The sequence below is a fragment of the Culex quinquefasciatus genome, chromosome 2 (assembly GCF_015732765.1).
Source record: "Culex quinquefasciatus strain JHB chromosome 2, VPISU_Cqui_1.0_pri_paternal, whole genome shotgun sequence".
Taxonomy (NCBI): Eukaryota; Metazoa; Arthropoda; class Insecta; order Diptera; family Culicidae; genus Culex; species Culex quinquefasciatus.
Genome location: NC_051862.1, coordinates 7,895,078 through 7,905,812, shown reverse-complemented (window position 1 = coordinate 7,905,812; position 10,735 = coordinate 7,895,078). Strand labels below are relative to the sequence as shown.

At 39.2% G+C, this 10,735-nt stretch overlaps 1 protein-coding gene across 1 annotated transcript; it reads left to right on the top strand.

Moving 5' to 3' along the window:
• The first annotated feature begins 222 nt into the window (after positions 1 to 222).
• LOC6037466 lies at positions 223 to 4,720 on the top strand. The gene has a single exon (XM_038255087.1). It carries the CDS (start codon positions 700 to 702, stop codon positions 2,332 to 2,334), a length of 1,635 nt encoding a protein of 544 aa, XP_038111015.1. The 5' UTR covers positions 223 to 699; the 3' UTR covers positions 2,335 to 4,720.
• The last annotated feature ends 6,015 nt before the right edge of the window (positions 4,721 to 10,735 follow it).

Below are 10,735 nucleotides of genomic sequence, written 5' to 3'. Positions count from 1 at the left end.
TGCAAGAATGTCTCTCTCGCAACCTGTCCTGCTGCTGCTGCTCCTCGACACCTGCCCGCGCCGTCCACACACACCGCCGCCGCCGTCATGTGACCGTACGAGACGAGTCATCGCCTGCTTCGCACACACAAGTAGGCGCGCTGGTGTGCGTGCTCGGCCGCCCGCTCCTCTGTATTGGTGTGCGAGCCGAATCGAAGTAGGCAGAGATATTTATGAAAAAATAATACCACACCACTCGACCGTGTATGCTGGCAACGTTTAGTCATATCATCCATCCTCTCTCGCGCGTTCGGTTCGGTTTCGGTTGGAGCTCCGTCCAAGTGCCCAAAAACGAGAGCTGGTTGGTGTTTGGTTCTTCACAAAGTGTGTTGTTCATTCACTGCTAGAGAAACACGGAGAGACACCGCAGCGCCGCCACAGCACAGCACAAGTCGCAGCAGAAATGAGTTTAAATGGAAAACATTAATGTGCAGACGTCCGCGGTCGGATAGATTTTGTGTTTGGATTTTGGTTTTATTCTGTTTCGGTTTCCGGTAGAACAAAAAAAACAGTGTGTTGTTAGTACCCCCCTCTCACAAGACAGAAAACGCCAAACGAAGCAGCAAAGTGTTAATCGAAGGAGGCGCCGCGAAGTGAAACTTGCAAAAAGTGACAGTAGCGCCGCGCAAGCAATCAAAGGGGAGTGTATGGTGTGGTTGAATGTGTAGAAATTACGAAAATATTTCAATAATGGCGCACGGACTTCACGCAATGATAAAAAGTGAAATTGGATGCAGCAGCAGCGGCAAGCCACGTCCCGGAGGTGGCAGCAGCGCCTCGGGAGGGGCCGCCGGAAAGATGGGCTCGCGGAGGATCTTCACGCCACAGTTCAAGCTGCAGGTGCTGGACTCGTACCGGAACGACAGCGACTGCAAGGGCAACCAGAGGGCCACGGCCCGCAAGTACGGCATCCACCGGAGACAGATCCAGAAGTGGCTGCAGGTGGAGAACAACCTGCGGTCGGCGGCGGCCAACAGTGCCAACGGAGGGGGTGGAGCGGGCAGCAGTAGCGGATCTGCAATGAAAATCAATCTACTAAGCAATAGTGGCAATCATCATCCGCCACAGTTTCAGCTTCATCCGCAGCTCCACCACCATCACCACCACATGCACCATCAGAATCTGAATTCCATTGAACTAAAAGTGCCTATGGACTCAACCAGACACCGCGTCGCTCCGAACGCCAGCTCCAACAACAACAACAACAACGGCAAAGAGAGCAGCGCCAGCGGTGCTTGTATAATATCGCCCGTTCCTCACACTCACACAGTGCCAACGGGAGCGGCAGCGCCGCCATCGTTCTCACATCCACACGAAACTTCGTCGTCGTCAGCAAGTCTATCGGTACTTAACGGCAAGTCCGCGGCGGCGGTGGCGCTGGCAGCGAGCCAGCAAGTGCCGCGGCCAACTTTTTCACCTGTCTCCGGTGGCGAATATCCAGACCGGCTCCACCTGCTCGACCAATACTACCACTACGCCCGGTACGCGATCGATTGCCCGATCGATCTTTCGCTGCCGCAGCAGTTCCGCGGTGGCAAAGTGGAGCAGCAAGCCCTGTCACCCTGCTCGACGGCCTCCTCGGTGTACTCGTCGCGGCCGCGATCTGCCACGCCACCAGTTCAGGACCAGGCTCAGGAAAACGCCGCCGTTGATCTGTCCTGCCGGAAGCGCAAGTCCAGCGAGGACTCGTCCGACGGAGCCAGTGCGCCCAAGTCGGTCAAGTTGTTCAAGCCGTACCTGCTTGACGAAAAGGAGGAAGACAAGGAGGACAAGGACTCCCAGATCGATTCGCCGCTCCCAAAGGAAGTCGGGAGGCATGACTACCCGCCAATCATCTGGAACTTTCATGCCCAGCAGCGCTACTACGAGAGCCTGTACGGTAGCGAGTACGGCTCCGGAACCCCGTACGGATACCCACCCAGTCCACCGTACCCGGTGACACCGATCCCGCGAACCCCCTTCTCAACCCTGTCCCCTTCCCCGCCGTCCAGTAGCTGGGCACCCCCGCAGGCGTCACCCGTTTCCGGTTACGACAGTTCTACCTCGATCTCGTCCGTGTACAGCCACGATGGCAACGAGGACACCGCCGGCTACAGCTACAGCCTCGAGCTGAAGCAGCAGGCCATCGACAGCTACTACCACGACGTCAGCTGCCGCGGAGACTTCCGGGCCGTCGCCTCCAAGTTCAACATCCAGCGCAAGTACGTCGAGAAGTGGCTCGCGCAAGAGGACCACCTCGGAGCAAGCAACAGCCAACCTCCACCGCCACCGCTACCTCAAGTCGTGGTCGGGTAAGCCATACACACGCCTCTAATCAGAAGAGAGTGCAGACAGAGTTTAGGATTTCCGTTTGTTTTTAACAATTTCGAGTTAGAGTATAGACAGAGAGATATACGATTTAGTCCTGTGATGTTTTCGTGTTTAAATTCTTTTTATCTGGCGCGGTCGGTGTCAGAGTGTCTCGACCATCTAATGGTCGAGTTCTTCGTTTTCTTTTCACCCGCGGGGGTTCCGCCCGATCCGCCGGTGTCCACAGGGACTTGTTAAGAAACAACTGAAATGTGATATTTATAACCTATACATATGCGTATCGTGTAAGTTTGTCAGGATTAGTAGCTGCTAGGAACAAACATAAGTGTAGAGATTTGTACAAAACAGAACATGGAACACAACACGCCCACTCGTCGTTCTCGAAAAGGTTCCCGAAAGCTGCCCGCGCCGCTTGCGGAGCAGGTCTCCAAAAGTTACTTGTTTTTCGGAATTTTCTCCCGCCAAATCACTTGCAAAGCAATGAATATGCTAATTTCCGGAGTTTGGGCCCGGTCGAACCCGTCGGTGTCCCCTCTAATTAGCGTAACAATTGCCTTTTTATTAGCTCTCGGTGCTCTCGGCCGGTGTTAAGCCGAGCTGCTAATCCTCTTCGGGCGGTCCGTCTCGACGGCTCTCACAGGTGTCGAATGCCTCCGGCCTGGGCTCCGCCCTCCGAAAAAAAAAAGATTCGAGTCGGGATCGCAGGTAGATCCTTGCCGTCGTCGTCTCACACACAGGTGCCATATAAGTTTAGCCAAGTGCAAAATCGGGGGCTGGAATCCCGAAGTAGAAAAAGCAAGTCGGATTCGGACCTCCTCGCAGGGGGTCATAAAACCGAGACACCTTTCCTAAATTGCGGGCCCAGCAATAAGCCGTCGGAAATTCCCATAATTCCTTCGCAGTTCTTGTTGTTACTGACGGTCTCGACGCGAAACAGCAGGCTGTGCTGCGACATTCAAAATGGCGACCGGCCGAGTAGGCGTTGAGTGGGACGCCGCGCAAAACAAAATGGCCGCGCCTTGCGTCAACGTTGTTGCATCAACCTAAAATTAGGCGATTGAACAATCGCGGGCGCAACTAGGAAAAACGTAAAGGTGGCCCCACTAATTGCTCACCTGCGTTGTCGTCACTTTTATTTTTTTGCTGCTGCGAGCGAAGACGACACTCGGGGCAACAACAAAAAAATGTGATCAACCGTCGCGTATTTCGCGAACTTAAATTGCGCCAATCCAATCCGCGATGATTTCAGCGTTATTTTGAGCGCCCAAACGCGGCCAACATTCGGGAACCTTTTCGAAGCGAAGCAAGGCGGGCGTGTTTGTGTTTGTTACAAAGTATATCAACTGATCAAAATAGTAACGGTTATATCAATCCTGCAAATACTAACTGATTTGTGAATATCAAGTGCCTAATTGCGAGTAAAACATTTGTAACATTAATGCGAAAAAAGGGAAGAAAACAACAAAGTAAATCAAGTGCCAATACAACAAGCAAAACAGCTAATAATATCGTTAGAACAGTAGCAATGAAGGTTAAGTAAGCTAACAAAGTAGAGTTAAACACAAAACACACATCATCAGCAATAATGAAAACAAAACAAACAAATCAAAACGGCGAACACCGGCGAAGCCGATTGTTCTCTCTTCCACACAAATACACATACAAACAAAAAACACACATTTCAGCTTATTACTAGCGCGTGAGACTAATTTAACAAAAAAGTATACGAGCAATCATCAAATTCGTTTAATTGTGTAAATAGATTTGTTTGATTCGTGAACGAAAGATTTCTTTGTTCGAGCAAGCAAGCAAAACAAATTGTCATATTTTCGCCTCTCCCCCCCTCATAATTGTCATAACTTATCTAGTTGACTAGTGCGCATCCAAGTAGACATACACACACAGACTTTAAATTTCGCGTAAGGTTACTTGTACTAATTATTATTATATTATATTATTATTATCATTATTAAATATCTATGAGTATCGCTATGGTTAGGTTTGTAGTAGGCGCGCCGCAGAGTAAGGTAGAGAGAGAGTTTTTGAAGGCAGTTAAATATTTGATTTTATTTGTTTTTGTGTAAATAATACAATTGGAACGAAATTTTCCCAAGCAGCCATATTTGAGAGAGAGTAAATCAGAGATATCAATTGGAACTAATATTGTAAGCCTCCTTGTTGAAGAGTGGTAGTGCAGAGTAGTTTAGGAGGAGAACAATTGCAAGCAAAAAGTACGGAAAAATCATATTGTATTTTCTATTATATTATACACGTGAAAGAAAGTTTTTATTTGAGCCCCTAAATAAAGATGCGAAATATATCTACATTATGATAGTTGTAAAAACATTATCATAAATGATTATAAAACGAAGCCAACTGGTGTTTTTATTGCTTTTAATATGATGACAATTTGGTTTGAAAAGTCCGCTCGATTTGTCCACCTCAGTTTTTCACTTTGATTTTGGTGAATTATGAAGAAATTGTAAAAGTAAGTATGAAATCTGTTTTTTTTTGTTTTTTTTTGGTTTTCAGTTTTTGATTCGATTTTGAAAAAAAAAAAGATTTGGTTTCTTTTTTTCAATCAATGTTAGAATTATCTATTTTCCGCAAAACGTTGATAAATGATCATGCATTAGCTTCAAATTTTTGGAACAAAAACTGCAGAAGTGTCACAAGATAGCACACAAGCGACGATAAGACCTTTTAGATGTTCATGATAAAAGTTTTTTTAATTTCATGAAATTTGTCAAATTTGATCATGATTATCCATTAGAGAATAGTAGGTATGTCCGTTTCTGCAATGAATAATACCGTAAAACGGGGTGACTTTGATAGCAAAATGAAAAGTACAAATTAAATACGAACGGAATGGTCTGGAATCATACTGATCGTGATAGAGAAGTAGTCAAAGTTCCTCAACAAGAACTTTTAATAAAATTTTGAAAAGTTTAAAAAGTTAGTTAACTATAATTACGAAAATGTTTATGAATAGCATTATTTAAATCTTCTCAAAGTGTCTTGATTATTTGAACGAACATGATTTTGAATCGGAAAACGGATTGAATTTTCGGATTCTTTGACAATTTTCCACTAGGAGAAGGTGAATAAAGTTTGTAAATATTAAATATTATGTGTTTTTGAAACATGATTAAAAATAATCTTCGGCCTTCAGTTGAACATATTTCATATAAGTTGTTAAAACTTTCGATTTTTGCTTCGAATTCAGTTTTATATACAGTATTAATCGATAATATTATAAACAAAACTTGACGAATTTCAGGCAAAATTCTGACCTTTAAACAATTTTCCCTGAAATATATATGTATATTTTCAAAAAGCTTATAAACTTAGTTAACTAAATACTAAAAACTAAATATAAACGTAAAAATAAAGTTTGAACACCTTAACTCTGTTTTAGAAGAAAAACTATGACTATCAAAGCCACTCCGGAATTCAAACTAAAATTTTTTAACGTAGCTATTTTTAAACACTATTGAAAAAACTTTTTTTCAAAAATGGTGAATAAATCTTATGTGGGGTGTTGTTTTAATAATAATAATCTTAAGACAAACGTTACCAGTTTGAAAATATGTCAAAAATAAATTGAAATCCTGTCAAAGTCACCTCGGTATTAAAATAAAAAATTAAATAACTTTTCGCCGAATGGTCAATGAGTTGGTTTTAAAAAATAGTTTTTTTATTCTTTTAAACCAGTTCTTTGAAAATTGATTGGTTTGAATTCTATTAAACATGACCACTACTTTGATCTATTTGCAAGATGATTTTGTATATTTCTGAGAGTTTTTGAATTCTTTTCAACATGACCAGTTCATTGAAAATAAATTAGTTTTTTTTTTTAAATCCATGGTTTTACTTTTTTTTTTAACATTACCTGTTCTTTAGACTATTTAGATAGTAAATAATTTTTTTTCTGCGAGATTTTTGCATTCTTTTCAGCATTTTTTTTTTTGAATATAAATTATATTCTCAAAAAAAATTATAATTTATGTGCTTATTGCATTCTTTCAAACAAGAGCAGTTCTTTAAAAGTGAATCTGTTTTTTTTAAATCCATTTTTTTACATTATTTAAAACGTGGCCAATTCTTTGGATAAGATGATTTTTTTTTGAGAGTTTTGCATACTTTTCAACATGACCATTTCTTTGAAAATTATTTGATTTCTCAACAAAACAATCATTTCTGTAGTTTTTGCGTTCTCTCAAACATGAGCAGTTTCAGGACAATTTAAAAAGTTGTTTTTTTATATTTCTGGGAGTTATAGAATTATTTTCAACATAACGAGTTCTTTGAAAGTAATTCGTTAAAAAAAAACTGTTGGTATTTGAATAATAATCAAACTTGAACAGTTCTTTAAAAAGAAATTGGCTTTGGAAAAAAATATTTCTGTGAAACTTATATTCTTTCAAACATGAGTTAGGTGTAGAAAAATCAACATAAAAAAATTCTATGAGTTTTCGCATTCTTTCAAACATTCCCAGTACTTTGAAAATAAAATAATATAAAAAAATATTCTTATCATTTCTTGCATTATTTCGATCAAAAGCAGTTCTTTATTATCTTTTTTTACTCACGGCGAAATATACCAGATTTATTGCAAACAATGCATAATACATTGTATAACGTAAATTGTTGTGTTGACCAGTAATATCCTATAGGACTTTTTATAAATTTTGAATTTTGGCAACACTAATTGAAAATAAAGACCATAGAGGAAAAAATCAGTAACTCATTGATATTTTGTATTTTTTACAGAGGCAGTGCACTGTAACAACGAATCATACATTTTGTGATATTTTTTGTTTGGAATTTTTGGAAAAAAAAGTTTGCGTTTTATTTTACCTTTCTCTCAACCTAGAAAAGAGCCGACGCACAAAAACATTGAATAATATTTTCACTAGCCTTACAAATTGAAAAAAAAATCACAGTAAATAAAAAACTACAAATTTGCAAAAATATATTTTCAAATATATTTTTTCATATATTTTCAAATATTTTTAGTACATTGAAATGCATTCTATTGAAATTTCGATATTTTTTTTCTTGCTTGCTTGGACAACATAAATTTAATTTCAACTTGTTGTTTCCCTCCACCTTTTAAACTTTCCCTAATCCAGCGACAAAAAATGTTTTCATTGAAAAAAAAACTTCATCGATTGTACACAACATGGAAAATATGGTGAAACGCTTAAAAACAATACTTTTCAAGGAGCTGTTCACTGTTTATTTACTCCATTTTTTTTAAATCAGATAAACTGAAAATTATTGGGAAATGCATTTTAGATCAATTCAAGTTGGTAGCACTACTCTTTCCTTAATTTCGCAAAAAAAAGTTTTATCAACCCTGCTCATGTAGCAGACACAGCTTCGCCATCAGCCATTAGTCCTCTGAAATAATCCTGCGGCCAGCGGAATGCACCCCAAGCAGGCTACCAAGCTGAAAAATGTCCCCACTTTGATGTACCAACGAATGTTCCGCCACCTACTCGATCAACATGTGATTGTAGAATACGTTGTTGGGATGATGGCATCCTCTATTAAAAAATCTTGGCCTGCTCCTGCTACTAGCACGAATGGTTGTTGACCTGGTACTTGTTTTGCTTGTTTGTGATGTACTTTTTCACCGATTTCTTTTTCTTGTATTTATGATTGTTGCTTTTGTCACATGAGCACGAGCTTCCTCTTGATTGCGATGATGAAACGGATTATTTTACGGATTCCTATCTCGTGCACTAATCGTCACAAATAAATTGTAAAACATTTTTAAAGTTTTGGTTGACCCTTGAGCAGAACAATAGAAAAAATCAAAGTTCAAACCAGTTTCGCAATCGCAGGCCGAAATTGTCAACCTGTTTGCCGATGTGACGAAGATCGATTTGATTGGGCGTTATGCACAAAAGCGTGTGACCCCCGAATTTTTCGTTCCCTCCATCAACCAAAGTATTTACGATAAGAGCGAGAGGTTGGGTCTCCGTGATTTTGATAGATTACAGTGTTGTGTCGCACGTTGTTCGCCTGGTATCAGGGAGTTGAAGCTATGCTAGTGATATTGCTGCCATGCATATCGGAATGGTTTGGCTTTGGGGCCTGGTACCAGTTTGTCTGGCAGAGCCTGAGGTTGTGAAAAATATAATCAGGAAAATGGCAGATAAGTTTGAACAATCCGAGTTTAATAGCAGGCAATAAATGTTGGATTTGAACTATCGGTGAGATTAGGAATTTATCAAACGGGATGTGCAAAAATATGATAAGATAATATTACTTTGAAATCTCAGCTTGCAGATTTGTTTGTTTTTCATTCACCGATTTTTTGCTGTCAAAACAATGTTTAAAAACTATTAAATTGATCACCCAACCAGTTGGGTGCAACCCTTCTAAAATGATAAAAAAGAGTAGAACATTTGGGCTTATTTTAAAACCTTTTAATAATTATTAAAATACAAATATTAGATTTTTAAGGATATTTGTATAATTTGACTTATTGGAAACTTATGATAACAGTCCTTACTAAATTATCCTAAGCCTCGATTATCAGAAGTTCTCAGCATTTTTTTTCTAATTTGCTGCTCTGCTTGCTCTGCTCTGCGCAAGTACGAAATTGATTACAGAATTTTTATTGAACTAATTAACAGTTCACGATTCACCTATCTCATTTGAGATTTCGTTGGAATTTCGATTTATTTATGATTTTCATACTTTTTTCATTGATTATTCCATTAAAACCTTATTTATTTGTAAAAATGATTAATGTATTTTGATAAAACTACAAATGGACATGAATTAATTTGGAATAAAAATCAATTTATAACGTTGCAAATATTTCTCGAAGTTAATGTTCTTATGTCGCTGTTTGAGGTCGAAGAGGGCAACGCAGAAAAAAAATATAAACCAAGCTTTAATATTTTAAAGAAAAGGATTTAAAATACCAAACCCTCTACTTTTACACTACAGCACACGGAGAAAAAAGAGCTCTCAAAATCGTGAACAAGTGTTCATGAATTTGGGTACCACGAACAAAGTGTTCAAATTCCATGGTACGTTTTTCAAAAACCACTTTGTTTGTTGAACACTTTGAACACTTTCGTGGTTCCCAAATTCATGAACGCTGGTTCACGATTTTGGGAACTTTTTTTTCTCCGTGCACTTATTTCAGTCCTTTTATCGGAACATACTACTTTTCGATTCTGTAATTTTTTCATCTTGCAAGAATGACAGGAAAAGTCAGTAGTTTCACGACGGAATTGTAAAAAAAATATTTTTCCAACTCCATTATTTTTTTTCACCAAAAAAATCACATTTTAGCAAGCGTTTTAGACTAGTTTCTATTTTCATTTTTTTTAAATCAAGACTAGCATTTTAAATGGGCGTAATATTCAATGTTTGAAACTTTTAAAATGTTAGTCTTGATTGAAAATTTTGAAAATAGTTGTTTCGAAAAGATCGGAAAATTTCACGAATGTTTCATGTATTAACATTGAAAATCGGACCATTAGTTGCTTAGATATCGTCATTAGAATGGTGGGTTGTTTTGATGAGATTTAGAAAACTTCAATTTTCGTTTTTCTTTTTCTTGAAGCGGCTCTATCTCAGCAACCCGAGGTCCAATCCTCAATGTCTTTTAGACAATTTTATAGCAAATTTTCTGAACTTTTCAAAAAAAATATTTTTAGAAATGGTCACTCATGGTCACTATTTTTAAAAATTGAAAAACTGCAAATATTTCGCTAAAATCAAACTTTCGGTGGCTATATCTTGAAAACGGAGCCCTTTTTTCAAAAAATCTGTTAAGTTCTTTTCGATTGCAAATTAAACTTTGCATTAAAAAATAATGTTAAACTTGTTTTTGCATGAAACTTTGATTTTTTTTCCAAAAATCACTATTTTTTCAAAAATTCATAACTCGGCGGCAGATTTTTTGACCATGTTTCTCTATCTAATCTAATCTAATCAGACCCTAGCGCAGCCAATCTTTCGAAGGGATCCTGGAGAGTGCCTTAGGTTAGATGACGCCTAGCACTCTTCTTGTCATTTATTAACATTTGTAGTGCGCCATTGCATTAGAATGCATTGAAACATCACAAGCGTTAAAGCGGCCAGGCCTACTGCGTAAAGCCGTATCGCAGAGATGACTCGTAATTGGGTTGAGTTTGAGCACAGAGTGTTCGAACAACAACACAATTCTGAATCGACAGGGGAGGAAGAAGCGTGGGGACACACCACCATACGCTCCGAGATTTTGGTTGTATTCGTTGGGAGCACCATGCTAAGAAGGTTTGGTACTCCGGGACCCTCTGGGATGGGACATTGTATTTCCACGAATGCCCTGGACTCTATTTGCCGTGGTTATAGCGCCACAACTCGCTCTCTG